The sequence below is a fragment of the Myotis daubentonii genome, chromosome 3 (assembly GCF_963259705.1).
Source record: "Myotis daubentonii chromosome 3, mMyoDau2.1, whole genome shotgun sequence".
Taxonomy (NCBI): Eukaryota; Metazoa; Chordata; class Mammalia; order Chiroptera; family Vespertilionidae; genus Myotis; species Myotis daubentonii.
In genome coordinates this window covers 128695779-128710913 of record NC_081842.1, presented here as the reverse complement: position 1 = coordinate 128710913, position 15135 = coordinate 128695779, and the positions used below count along the sequence as shown (strand labels likewise).

Below are 15135 nucleotides of genomic sequence, written 5' to 3'. Positions count from 1 at the left end.
AGCCTGCAGGCCCCAGGCCAGCCAATGCAGGTGTCAGTAGGGGCCTCCCGATCCCAGTTGTTCCACAGAGGGAAGCGACCTGTGGTGGTGGTGGGGGGATGGGGCCAGATGGCAAATAGGCAGTGCCACACCCCAATCGCCCTACCGGTCGCCTCCAAGGTGGGTGTCAGCATGGGCCCCCCGATTGCCCTATTGGTCACCCCACAGATCGGCCCTGATTGCCAGCCAGGCCTAGGGACCCTACCCATGCACAAATTTCATTCACCGGGACTCTAGTAATTCAATATTTGTATATATTACAAAACGATCACCACAATACGTCTAGTTAGCATCCATCATCGTACATAGTTATAAAATACTAGAGGCCTGGTGCAAAAAAAAATTGTGCACTCGGGAGAGTCCCTCAGCCTGGCCTGTCCCCTCTCGCAGTCTGGGACCCATTGGGGGATGTCTACCTGCTGACTGCAGCTTAGGCCTGTCCCTGCTGGCAAGTGGATATCCCCCGATGGCTGCGGGACTGCCAGAGGGATGTCTGATTGCCAGCTTAGGCCCAATCCCCTGGGGAGCAGGCCTCAGCCAGCAGATGGTCATCCCCCGAGGGGCCCCAGACTGTGAGAGGGCACAGGCCGGGCTGAGGGTCCTTCCCCCCACTCCCAAGTACACAAATTTTTGTGCACCAGGCCTCTAGTATATATATAAAAGCCTAAGCGACCATTATGACTGAACTGAAATGACCAGAACAACCCGGTCTACCAGTCACTATGACACACACTGACCACCAGGAGGCAGATTGCTTAATGCAGGAGCTGACCCCTGGTGGTCAGTGAACTCCCACAGCCAACATCCCGGGGCCCCTCCCCCTGGCCAACCAGTCCCCCCATCAGCCCCATCAGCCAGCCAACCTCCTGTGACCCCTCCCCTGGCCGGTGCCCCCCCACACCCCCCTAATAGGCCTCAATCGTTGGCCAGGCCAAGGGACTCCACCTGTTCATGAAATCATGCACTGGGCCACTAGTTTTAAATAATAAATATGGTAACTCTGAAAATCAGATGTCCTGCTCCCCAGAATCTGTGGATATGTGTTACTGTTTTTATTACTGCTACTGCTGCTTGTTTGTTTAGTGACTTTTCTGGACTAATTCTGTAAAGTCCGTATTCTTTATCATGTCTGGTCACTAAAGTTTCTCTACTGAGTTAACTTAGTAGGCTGCTAACAGTTGGACAGATTTCCTTAAATACCCTGAACCAATAAGTTCTCAGTTTTACATGGAGCTCTGTGTGCATGTATGAGGGGGAATGTCTTCAATGATCCAGCAGGAAGTTTACAATCAATTCTGCTGTAGCCTTTGCTCACTGCTTGTACAGAGCCTCAAGGTCAGCCAAAGGTGAGAGATTAGGACTTTGTTGGGGCTTTCCTGGATATGCACACAGCCCCATACTCTAGACGCTCAGAGTATGTTAGAGTTGTTCAAAACCCTCATGGGCATCTCAGTGCCTAGGTTTTTCTTTTAAGTTTTTTGGAGCAGCCTTTATTATACCCAACTTGTATCCCTTCTTCAGGCAGTTATGGTGTTAAATAGTTGCTCCTAATTGTTTTTGGAAAACATCCTAAGAATAGGGCTATTTGCACGGAGTGATCTCTGAATCTGATCAAATTAAAATAATCCCTGAGAATGGATTTTTAGAGAGCTTCCAGACAGGTTAAATAGTGACAATTCTTTGGCGATGGGGTTTCCAAAAAGCTCCAAAACCATTTTCTCCCTTTCATTTGTTGTTGAAAGGCTGCAATTTTTTTTTTTTATCACTTCTATAGTTGTGAGGCTGTTGGCTTTCAAGACTACCTTGGAGAAGTGGAGAGAGGTGTGGGAATAAAGCAAATTAAAATGTCACAAAGGTCACTGTTCTTACTGAAATTCATTTGTCTTTAATGAATAAATTCTCCTTAGATTGTTGGAAGTCTTTGATTCATTTTCAGAGCTCTAGAAAAGTTGGTCATGTTTACTAATATTCTCATTGCCTTTATGGAGGAGAAGTTTTTGGAGGTCCTTACTCTGCCATTCCAGTAGTGTTTCCCAGGAGCGTACTCTTAACCACTACAGTGCTTCCAAGTTGGGGTCTACCATACTCCTTAAAGGTTCTACATTTTGTAGGAATATTTTGGTGCCTATTATCATCTTCCTGACATATATGCTCCTACTCCTCCACTTCCTGGTACATTATAGGACATTATATTGAAACTTGAGAAATTATGTGTATAGAAAGCTATCTATGGATTTCATTTCTGTATAATAAAGGGCTGCTGCAAAATAATTGATTTAAAATTAGAAAGGGACTTTTCTTCTGCAGGTTTAAAGCCACTGTTCTAGACTCTCCTCACATGCCTATTATACACCCACCCTAGTCCCGCATCTAGAATATCTCCTAAAATGGCCTGTAGTTCCTATTCTACCCAAGTTCCACTTGAAAGTGAACAAAAAGAAAGTTTGGGAAGTTAAAAAAAATTAGAGGTTATTACAAATACCTCTCAGGAGATTAGAATGAAAAAGAAAGTGGAAGCCAAAAGATAAACCACATAGAAAGCAGTAAGGTATTTCTATGAAGACATTCCAAAAATGTCTTCATAGAAATAAGAAAAATGTCATGTTTTGGTTAATCAGAAATTCTGCCTAAGAGAGTCATCATATACACCAGCCAAAATTTACCAGTCTTCAAATAATTAAAAGCTAATAAAATATGCACCAGCTATGCTTTACTTTAAATTAATTTCTTCTTCTGATGAATAAGACCTCTATAAAAGTTTCATATAAATAATATCTATCAACCTTGGAATCGTATACTCGTGAATAGCTTTGTAATGCAAAACAGTAACTTTGGTACCTACAAAGACTGTGCTTATATTTTTAAAACACTTTTTTCAATAATTATTGATAAACTTAGCCAGAATTTGTTACAGAACGTTTTTTACATATTAGCATGATCCAAACAAATACTCTGAAAATCCAACCTTTTCTTCATTTTTAGGTGGAATATCAATTCCTAATTGCTATTACTGAGAGAGTAGTAAAGAGGGACAGGGCCTTATTTTCAAAATGAATCCAGCAGAGGGAACCCAGAGTAGTAACAGAACTTCTACTAAGCAGTGATGGCAAATGTGCCTTATGTGAATGAGTGCTACCTACTTCTTGAGGATTTTGGAGGGTTTTTTGTTTATTTGTCTTATTTTGCATTGTTTTTGGCCTTATGTAGTCTTATTCTGGCTGTTCTATTTTCTGGTGCCACAGTGAAAAAATAAAACAGATAATCACAAAAGGGGAACTATCAAATGAAGAGGTAAAAGAAATCCATATGATCATCCCCCAATTTTCTAAAAATTATTGTTAGTGAAGTTGCTGTAGAATTTTCTTAATAAATATTCAAGAAATCAGTATCTGGAAGCCTAAGAGAGTTAAAAGGTTATACTCTCGAGACTGAGGAAAGACACACTCCCAGATAACTATGAAAATGGAAAGAAACTTAAGCACTATCATACTGTATATGTAATTTAATACATTTGGGTTGGCATTTGTCCAGTATGCAATGGTAGGACTTAACTGGCATGAAGAGTGAGTGTCCTTTCTGATTGGTTGCAGCTTCCATTTGGCTCATGTCTGTGTCTGGGTAGTCATTAACCATTTTGATTATCACCACTATTATAACTATACCCCATACTTTCATTTTAGAAGTTACAGTACATATTTAAGCCTGCCCCCATCTTCAACCCCCTCAAATAGAGTCTCTCCTGCTATATCAGACTGTGCTTAAACCTACTCCTCAATGAGTGTTGTAGGGCCCCTTCCCTGCTTGAGACAAGCAAAAGCAAACATCTTATCTTTTTTCTTGATAGTCAGTGGTCCCTATACGGGGGACTGGTGTGGTCTCCACCTGGCTGGGCCTCTGGCCTTTGACTGACATGATCCCAGAGAGACCCTGCGTGCCCTCCTGGTTCGGCACTCTGGTAGCCCTGACAGTGGGCAGCTGCACTCGAGGCAGCGTGTGCTCCAGGTCTCAGCTCCCAGCAACTCCGTGGGTCCTCTGGCATGCCTCCCTTCCTCCGCGCAATCCCTTTTGGTGGTCTTGCTTCATTACCTTTCCTAAGTGATGAGTTTTTTTCTGGGTCAGAGCTTTCATTTTCACTTTGGAATGTCTTCTTAGACACACCTCAGAATACAGTAGCTTGCCCCCTTCTTTCCAACAGCTCCAACCCCACCCCAACCCTGCTGCCATTGAAATGGCCAAAGCTTCACAGTTCCAGGATGTGCTGTCGTGTTAGCCACCAATAGCACTATCTGTATTAGTAGTATATCAGCACATCCAGAGCTGTGGCACTGTGCTCATTTTCTATGAACATACAAGCAATTTGCAAGTTAGATGAGTGACTTTCTTCCACCCCTGCCATTTTTAATATAAAAGAATTCAAACACTTGGTTGACATTTGAAGTTGGTCCAAAGCATCTCCTACAGGACTTTCTCTGGACCTTGCTTGTGCTCTCCCTTGAGCCCTTGCAAAGCCGCAGAAACAAAGTTACAAGCTCATACCTCTTTCTTCCCTTTTAGGGAATCCATTTCTCTGAAGCCTTTCTGGACCGTTTATAAATGAGATGACCTAGGGAAGTATTTAAGCAGTTAGCAAAGTTAAAGGCAGTAAAGGACTCTTGGCTTCAATCACCCATCCTATTTTCTTTGAATTAATAGCACACTGAGTTCTGAAGCCCGTCGTAGTCTCAGCCATTTTCTCGTCTACTTCTCCACCCTCCCATAGGCGCTAGCAATCTGGACGAGACCTTACCCAGCTGTTAGAACCAGGGCAGATTTTGAACTGTGCTCTACCTTCTTTTAATAAAAACTAGTCCTCTTAATGTTTTTATTGCGAGAGGGTAACTAGTACATATTTATTACAAAAATTTCAAGCATTGCAGGAAAATAGCACAAAAGTAAGATTCATATTCTTTCTAACTACTCAACATTATCAACATTTTGGTAAACATTCTTTGATATGTCTCTGAATATTGTATTAATTTTTGTATTGCTGCATAACAAATTGCCAAAAACTTAGCAGCTTAGCATGAATTTATTACCAGTTTCTGTGAGTCAGGAGTTTGGGCACAAGTAAACTGGGTCCTTTGCTCAGGGTCGCAAGTGGTGGCACAGTGTCACTGGGACTGTTGTCCATCTGATGTTCAGGGCTCATTTAGGTTCATGAAATAGCTCAGTTCCTTGCAGCTTTAACATTTATGTAAGCGACCTTCTTCTTCAAGGCCGGCAGTCAATGTCTCTGATGCTTTGAATGTCTCTGGCTTGTTCTGTCTCTGACCTCTAGGCTCATTTAAAGGACTCACCTGATTAAGTGAGGCCCACCTTGGTAATCTCCCATTTAATTAACTCAAAGGCAACAGATTAATTGCCTGAATTATATCTGAAAAATCCTCTTTGCCATGTAAAGTAACATAATCTCAGGAGTGATATCCCATCTTATTCATAGATTTCAAGGGGAGAAAATTATACAAGAGTGAGGGTCATTTAAAATTCTGCCTTTCACACTTTACATGTACATTGTATATGGTGTTCTGTAGTGTGCTTTTAAAAAATTAATATACCACAGATATCTTTTCTGCCTAATAAACATAAATCTGCATTTGTATGGCTGAATAGTTTTCTATCTTGTGTTTCAGATCACTAATCACATATTGGACAGTTGGGCTGTTTGCGATTGTTCCTTCTTACAAATAATGCAAGGATGAACATTCTTATGTACTTCCCATTGCATCCGTGATTATTTCCTGTGTGCAAATTCCAACGAAAGGGGTTTACTGAGTCAAAGGATAACCTTTGGCTCCAAGGGTCTCCAAGCAATACATGGTGCTATTTTTCTAGCGAGGTGCTGCCTTTGGTGGAGACTTTCTGGGTCCTTTGTAGTGAAACTGCCTAATTGAAAGGCTCCCCAGAAATCACTGTCACTGCAGGAAGTGTACAGGAAATGACATAAAGCAAAAATGTGTTCTTCACTAGTCACCTCCATCATTATCCACCCCAAAAAAGTTATCTTCAACCTGATTAAATAACAGCACTCAGTGAAATGGGGGCTTTGTTTTAATTTTGACATTGCTACAAGGCAACAAGGGAAATAAATAACTTTGAGAGTTTATGTATTTTTTAACTTTAAAGGGACACTGCACATTTCAATGGTATAGTGCAAAGTCAGGCTTCAAATGAAGCTCTGAAAAAAATATAAAACTTTGACTCTTAAAAACAAAGGTTTAATTACACCTGCCTGACATTTTAAGCAACCATGACTTTGTGAGCGCCTCCCAAGGGCTGGCTCTGGTGCTGGGAACATGATGGTGAACAAGACAGAGCCCCAAATTGAAGCCACACACTCTACACATGCGATGAGACTGCAGGATGAAAGCAGAAAGACTACTGAGCATCTAGATAATGAAGCTATAAATAGGAAGCATGTATATTTCCCGACCTGGAAAGTTGGGAAATGTCTGTAATTATCAGCCTGTTTCATGGAGGAGCTTGAAATATAAAAGGTGAGTACGTATACCCAGAAATACTTAACATCCAGCCAAAAGGGAACCCTCATTCCCCTGGCCATTGCTGAACAGGGAACAGCATGCTGGAAGTAAGGCTCATTGCTTCAGAGATATCATCCTCTCCCTCTGCTCACCACCATTCTGGGAGCCCAACCATTGGCTTTCCAAGCATTGACTAGAACCCAACCCCACTGGAACTCATAGGCACTGGGTGAGGTGGACAGCACATAATTAGTTCTGTCCATCTCTCCCACTGCCTACAAGTTCCCAATCCTTTTAGTAAACTCTTCCACCCTAAATATACAAATAAGGCCTCAGTCATAGCTTAAAGTGGAAGAGATCGCAAATAGCTACTTAGATATCATAATGAGAGAAAATAAAACTTTACCCATCTCCTGGTTATAGGAAACAATATCATCCTCAAATAAAAGTTTTTGTCTGAGATCTTTACTGCAAATCTTGTTTATCTTGTTTAAGACTTAACCTTGCCCAAGGTACTTAAATTTAAATCAGGAGATTCTGGAGCCTTTTCATCTAGGGTGGCGGTGTCTTGGTGAAAGTCAGGGTTGGTAAGCAGCACATGTTGTGTAAGAAGCAAGACTGTGTCCATGTGGGATTGCAAATGTTTTATTGCTTCGTTTTCTGGATCTCTCTGTCTATAGTGCAACCTTCACCGTTCTAAAGGAAGGCAGCAGTCATTGTTTAATATGGCGACCTTTCTCCCAGCTTCAGAGCAAAGACAGAGGCTCTCAAGTAGAGCCAACCTCATGTTCCTACCCCAGTACCTCTATACCCCACCCTGATCTACTAGAGCAGTGGTGTGCAAGCTCATTAGTCAACAGAGCCAAATATCAACAGTACAATGATTGAAATTTCTTTTGAGAGCCACATTTTTTAAACTTAAACTATATAGGTAGGTACATTGTTATTAACTTAATTAGGGTACTCCTAAGCTGGCCTTTGCTAAAAATGTCCTCAATCTGATTGAGGTACATTCGCTGAGGTTGACCCCTTCCAACTCTCCCATCCACACTTGTCTTGTATACTTGTTTCGTCTATCTCCTTTCATTCATCCTCTCTATATGTCCAAACCATCTCAACATACCTTTCTCAATCCTTGACACTATATCTTCTTTCATTCCACAGTGTTCCCTAAAATTAACTTAATAAACTTTACTTAAAGTTTTAAGTCAACTTAGCACTTTACGTGCACGCCCGCATGGGTATTTTGTGGAAGAGCCACACTCAAGGGGCCAAAGAGCCACATGTGGCTCACGAGCCGTGGTTTGCCGACCACTGTACTAGAACATCTGCACCTCCCTCCCGGCAGCCAATGCCTCACTCCCCACACCTGTCCATGGTTCTGTTTTGACCCCTTGCATCCTCCTTATTGGAGCCTTCTTTTTTCCATCCCTCTTTATTCTTTCTTTCTTTTTCTTTTTTTTTTAAATCCTCACGGAAGGATATGTTTTTATTAATTTTTGAGAGAGAGGAATAGAGAGAGAGAGAAACATTGATGTGTGAGAGAAACTTCCAACAGTTGCCTCCCCCTATGTGCCCAAACCAGGGATGGAACCTGCAACCTAGGTATATGCCCTGCTTGGGAATCAAACCTGCAACCTTTTGGTAGAAGAAACTATACTCCAATCAACTGAGCCATTAGGCCAAGGCTCCTTGTTTTTCTTCTATTCTCACTCTTTCTTGACTGATTTGTTTCTCTAAAAGCATGACAATCTCTCCTAATGTAAAAATAAGCAAAACAATCTTCCCTACATTGCATTCTTTCTAGCCATTGCCCTATCTTCTCTTCTTCCTTTCACAGTCTAGATCACTTTTGGCTGAGAAATCTACACTGCACCTCTCCCCTTCCCACTCACTCCTAGTCTGGCTCTTTCCCTCACTCTCCTCCATCATCAGTAAAGATGCCAGGGGCTTCCTCCTCATCAAATCCTGAGTGTCACATGTGTATATAAAAATCCCTCTTGGGTTTCATCTCCTGGATTTGCCACAGGCACTCAAGTTCATCATATCCTAAACGAACTTGTCACCCATCCAGCACCACCTCCTTCACACAAACCTTCTTCCCTTCCTCCTTCATTCACTCTTGGTAAACAGAACCATCATACTGCAAATGTGAAAGACTTCCTCAGCTCATCTGGTTCCTCCACATCTCCATAAGACAGCAGTTGAACCTCCCAGTGGCTCCTCTCCCTCTCCACTGTGAAAACCACCTCTTTAGTGAACAGATTTTTGATCCATTGCAACTATTGCATTATTTTGGTGTGTGTGTGGGGGGGGAGGGGGTAACTTGGTTCAATCTCCCATATTGCCTCTTCACATACCTTTCACAAATACAGAACCGCAAATTTAACTTTCCTAAGAATAAAGCCCAAATATTTCACTTGGGATAAAGGGATTTCACAACCTCACTTTTATCTATGGCATAACTCAGTGTTTAAGAGCATGGACCCTGGAGTTGTATTACCAACTAGCTGTGTGTGACCTTGGGAAAGAGTCTTAACCTCTATGCGCTTCGGTTTCCTCCTTGTAAACTGGGGATAATAAATAACAGTACCCTTCTGATAGGGTGCTAGGAACATCCGATGTGCTAACATACAGAAAGGCTTTAGGACGGTGCCTGGCACTCAGTGTTGTGATTTCCTGTCCACCCTCACCTGCCATCTCTCTTCTCTCTCACACACAAATACACAAACAAGCTTCCCTCCAACCACAAGGACCGCATAGAGTTCCCCAATACACCGTGTTGGCTAGTTCATGCCTCCACAACTTTGTTCTTCCTCCTTTTGCTGACCTGCTAAACTTCAGGACTCAGTTCAAAGGTGACTTCTGCTGTGAAGCCTTCCCTTATGCCCTAAGAGTTTCCCACTGAGACGTATTGCATCTCAGATGAATTTCCTGTGTAGCATGCATCACATCAATTATTTTTAAACATCTCCGAGTTACCATTTCTGAGCATTTACCATGTGCCAGACGTAAAGTGCTTTACATGGAATATATTGTTTAAGCCTATGAAATGTTTGACTAATTGGTTTACATGTTTGCCATTTCTCCTAGATTGTGATGCTACTTAGGAGCAAAACCTATGTCTTGATCTTTGTTGAATCTCCAGTACCTAGCGTGGTGCCTGACACATAATGGGTGCATAATTAAATAAATACCTCTGAATGGAGCCAATAAACATTGAGCTGTTCTAGAGAGAGATGGGGAGATGCATGAGTTACTAATGTTGAAGGACATTTAGGAAAAGGCTGGGTGGTAGCTGGATCTGAAATTCATCAGTGCTATAAACAAACACCGCGGAAACGACCGCCCCACCGCTAACTGTAGCTCCTCTATGAGGATTTTCTGTCGTGTCGTCGGGTTCAGGTGCTCATTTGTTTCTGTACTGTCACATAATTTCAGGTCTTTTCAAGGACATAATAATACAATTCATGATGACATTATTTTCCATGCTCTTGCCTCCAGGGTCATATGCAAAGTTGTGAACAGTTTTGCATGGCCCTTAGCTTGTGGGTTGCCCACCTTTGTTTGATAAAGGGTAAAGACACACTTGCCCTGATAACCTTTCCACCTTGTTGAAGAGAAAATGGAAATTTGCCACAAATTATAGACAATTATAATCAGGAGTTAATTATATAGTTTCCATGGCAATAATCTAAACACAGGCATTTTATTGCTTAATTGTTACAAGGGATATGCTTTTTATAAATTTAATGTACATAAATATAAAAATACTCAAAGATGTACATATTTTGTTTTCAAGTAACTTCGTTCCTACCCCCTTAACAGATAGTAAGTTCTGTTTCATTAGGCAGCCGAGAATGGTTATGATCAAAACTGCTTAATGCACGGACTAGAGTATCTCTAGGGGGCCTTGAAACTGATATTAGCAGGAGAGGAGCTATGTCCAGCCATGTGAGTGTCCCTAGGGATACCAATGGGAATGGATCTGCCCTGCAAACACAAGTCTAGAACCCAGGACATCTCTGGAAGCCCTGGATTTAGTTTAATCGAGTCCAACAATTAGTAGATGGCATATCCTCAGGATTTGGGGTCACTTTTTTATGTTTTGGAGCATTGAGTGTGATGGGAAGTTTAATCTCACTGGAGTGGTGTTTTCCCAGGAACTACCACTGCTGGAATGAAGCCTGGATGACGAGGCCTGATCTTCCCGTTGGATTTGGAGGCTGGCAGGCGGTGGACAGCACCCCCCAGGAAAACAGTGACGGTAACCTGCATCCTCTCTCGAGGGAACTGTTTGCTGATTTTCATGTTGCTTTTGTGATTGCACTTGCTGTGTGGGAAACACTCCCAGGGGAAACCTGCAGCAGAAGCATGCTCCCTGTGCTCACACACAGTACTAGCCCCTGCCAGTCAGGTTTCATTTCAATTCAATGGTTGCCTTTTCCCAGATTACTTTATAACTTTCAGAAAAAGAGCATAAAACTTAACATATATAATTCTTCTACTTCTGCTCTGATAAGCAGTTTTGAAGACAGGAGAAAAACATCTGTGTCAGCACTTTAGGCTGTAAAACTTACCTCTACCCTTCCTGGTACACAGTGGGAAGAAATAAGGCAGGAGAGAAAATAGAGGACTAAAAACACTGGTGTTTTCCCAGAACCAGGTTCTCTTTATATTGCATGATTTCTTTCAAAACTTGAGAGTGTGGGTATTTGTTGTCTAACTTGCAAATTATGCTAAGCAATGAGTGGAAGTATGACCTCCCTGGATTTTTATAAACTCACATCATAAGCCTCCATTAATCTTTAATGTGGTGATACAAGGTAGTGAGTGTCCTGGGGACATTATATTTATTTCCTCAGGTGTTGATCTGAGATACTGGTGTGTGTGTGTGTGTGTGTGTGTGTGTGTACATACACGCACACATAAACATTCATCATGCAATTGCAAGAGAGTCTTTTTTTATTTTTTTTATTGTTTTATTGCTTGTGTGTCCTTTTTTTTCCCCTGCCCTTGACAATCCCCTGGCCTCCCCTACCCCCCAGTGTCTTATGTCCATTGGCTATGCTTATATGCATGCATACAAGTCCTTCGGTTGATCTTACAAGAGAGTCTTAGTGCGTTCTAAAGGAGAAAGTTCAATGCTTCCTGGTGTTCTGGATTATAGAGGGTGGGGCAAAGGAGGTTTATAGCTGTTTGGATGGAAAGTTATACAATAATTAATAAGTAATAGTAATACCAGAACAAACACCATGTTTCACACACTCACAACTGTAAACTTATTCTTGCCCACCCTATATCTTAATGAGACTCCAGAATGACTAATAGCAGCAAATCTCTTATTAACTAATGATCGCTGGTTAAAGTTTAAAAATTTTGTAAATGTATACGTGGGCCTATTGACTTCGTCAGTACAGATGGCACATTGGTCAATGTGTGGCTAGTATCTGATTTCTTCAGCCAAACTTGACATGTTTTTTTGTCTTTTTCTTTTTGCTTGTCTTCCTTTTTATTGAATTTATTGGGGTGACACTGGGTAACAAAATTATACAGGTTTCAGGTGCACAAATTTCCAAAACACAAATCAACAACACAACTACTGAGGACATCATCATTCCCAACATTGCAGACTCCCACTGTGAAAGCATAAATGTTATGTGAGCCAACAGCCTGGCACCCACCCTCAAGGTTGTGTTGGTAGGTGGAGGAATACACATGGGAATGGTGATGCCCTGCAATTTTTTATGGCTTCAAATTTTGGATTGAGGAGGCGTTTCCAAGGAAACCATCCTGATTGCACACACTGGTCACCTGCCCTCTGGCATGGAAAGCATCTGGGCTAAATCAATGACACAGTCGCCTCTGTAGAGCCGCTTCCATGTCACACCTGCCCTGTGTCAGGACAGACGTGAATACTCACACTCTCTCCTCTGTGTGATGCAGGCATGTACCGGTGTGGCCCGGCCTCTGTTCAAGCCATTAAGCATGGCCACGTTTGCTTCCAGTTTGATGCACCCTTCGTTTTTGCAGAGGTAAGTGGGAAGCCGGGGAACATGCTGCTTTCCTCCCCACCTCTCAACGCCTCAAACAATAGAGCACTGACATCGTTCCAACCCGGGCTCTTCATTCTACATGCAGCTCTTAGCTAACATTTTCTTTCCTGGATGTTTTGAGATTTTCCCCCTCAGAAGAAATTGCTTTACTAATCGTCATACTCTGGGACTAGAATGAGTAACTATTATTAATATGTGAGGCCCATGTCCTTAAGAAACTTGATTCTTTATGGGAGATGGAGTACATGAACACATCACAAGTTAAATAATACTAGTAATAGTACAAGAGATGCTATGGAACTGGCCGATGAGTTATGTAGGTGATAACTGGTCTGCATTTATATATACAGATTCATTAACTGAATAATATGGGCTGGGAACTGAAGTAGGACACCAAAGACCATGTCTAGGGTGGGGGGTGACGTGGGGACAGACAGGAGGGACACCTTCGCGACAGCCACAGTAAGAGGAGATGCCGGCGGCAGGAGCCCTGGAAGGAGCGTCTGGGTGTTCCCTCGGGGGTTAGTGTGAGAGCCAAGTCTCGAGAGGTGATCAGCAAAGGAGCTCAGAAAGAAGCCAGAGGAAGGGAAGCATTTCAGGCAGGGAGGATGACCAGTGGCAGCCCAATGGTGTGTGGGGACAGGAAACCTCTCCATGCAGGCTCACAAAAAGTGATGCGTCAGCAGGTGTCAGCGATGACAGCTAAGGAACTGGACTGAGGAACTTAGGTCCTGAGAAGTGGCACTTCACCGTGTAAAGGAGTCTCCACAGAGGGGACTGGGCAAAAGGCAATGGAGGGCGGAGAAGGAGGCAAGACTGGAAAGTGTTTAGGAAGTGCAATAAAAGTGAATATTTAGACAGCACCATCGGAAACGGGAAATACACAGAACGAGCAGGGTGTCTTCCACCACACCTCCCATCGCAGTTGCTAGAAGCCGGGAGAGCAGGCGTTGCCATGTTTGGATTTTATTCCCTCCATTTCACTTTGGGATTTGAAGATTTATCCAAACCTCCCAGCTGCCATCTGAGAGTTTATGATGCTACAAGAACCTCTTAATAGGAAATCACTCTAAAATTCACAAAGCCTTGTTTTATATTTTCATTATGCTTGACTGCTGCAAAGAAGGAGAGAGGAAGGAGCCTCCCTCCAAGAGCAAATTGCCTAATAGCTGTTAATGCAAACGCTCTTGCTATTATTAAATATAGATCAGGGGTTATGGGTGTCATCGGGGTGTGCAGATTATAATTACTCCTCTCACTGCTGCAGACTTGTCTGACAGAGTGTATGTTTGTTGCTCCTGCACAGGCTGAGCTCCAGGGCCGAGTCATTTATAAGAGCTGTGTGAGCTGTTAAATAGGGTCTGAAGAATCTTTTCCCGAGGGAACCTAAAGTCAGACCCCATGGGGGCGCCTCCATAACTCAGGCTTTGGACCTCATCCTCTCTTCCCACTCCCACCTCCTGCCTGGGGGTGTTGGCCTCTCCCCACAGGCCGCACCCGCTGGAGTCTGCCCTCCTTACCCTCTGGATGCTGACGGTCCTGGTCACTCCCCACTCACTTCTGGCCAGAGCCAGCATCACGCTCACTGAGTTTTTCGCCCTCCTCCTTTAGTGAGAGCAGAAGCCCAAATAAGAGGGGGCAGGGGGGAAAACATCTTACCTCTGCCCCTTTACTCTCCTCCTCTATTTTGGAAATTTATCCTTAGCTTTTACAGATTCCTCTCAGGGCTTAAAGCTTACTTCTCTCCCTGCTGCCTGCCTTCTCATGCCCTCGGTGCTGGTGCTGGGTGCCTTTCTCAGTTCTGAAGGGCCCTCTACCTTTTCTCTCTCCAAATAGTGGTGTCCTCAGGCCTCCAAAGAGGTGAGAAGGGAGCGGGACAGTCCTGGAAGTCTGCAGTCGTCTTCTGAATTCCGCCATCACTAAGCTCTCAGGGGCAGCGGCTTCTCTGCTAGCTTAGCTTCCTCTGCTTGGATCTGTGGTCTCCTTCACACCACTCCACTCACACCCACACACGTGCGTGCACACACATGCATGCACAGGTGCACATACACACACACACACACGCCTGCCTCCCCTCCCTGGCACTGGGCTGGGTTTGCAGCAGTCATGACGGATCCCTCAGGGCCACAGTGACCAGCTCCTTCCCCAGCGCTAGGCCATCAGTCCTCTGCGACAAGCTGTGCAGCTGCCTCTCTCAGATTCTTTATTCTCAATCCAAAGTTATTTATTTCGCTACCACTTGTTAGATGCAGCCCATTTTCTGGCACCTTCTCTTCTGATCCGAAATAATTCTTCCATTCATTCAAATAACATAAAACTTGGAAATCATCTTGGCTTCTCTTATTAACCTTCCTCAGGCATCTCGCCAGAAATGCCTTTAAAAACTGTCATTCATCAACCCTGTCTATGATCCTCATCATTACCCTCTGAGCTCTGTACAGCTCTGAGCCCTGTGGAATTGTCTGTTAATTCATCTCCCTCCTCCTTTCTTACCCCCTTTCCTATCTATTCTCCACAAATCA

The 15135-nt window shown here is 43.3% G+C and overlaps 1 protein-coding gene across 1 annotated transcript in view; it reads left to right on the top strand.

Annotated features, from left to right (window-relative positions):
- F13A1 (coagulation factor XIII A chain) overlaps positions 1-15135 on the top strand; it is a 188791-nt gene that overhangs the window by 133204 nt on the left and 40452 nt on the right. Inside the window, exons 9-10 of the mRNA XM_059688531.1 lie at positions 10721-10824; positions 12504-12592. Of these exons, the coding sequence (XP_059544514.1) occupies positions 10721-10824; positions 12504-12592 (193 nt within the window). The remainder of the gene's footprint in view (positions 1-10720; positions 10825-12503; positions 12593-15135) is intronic.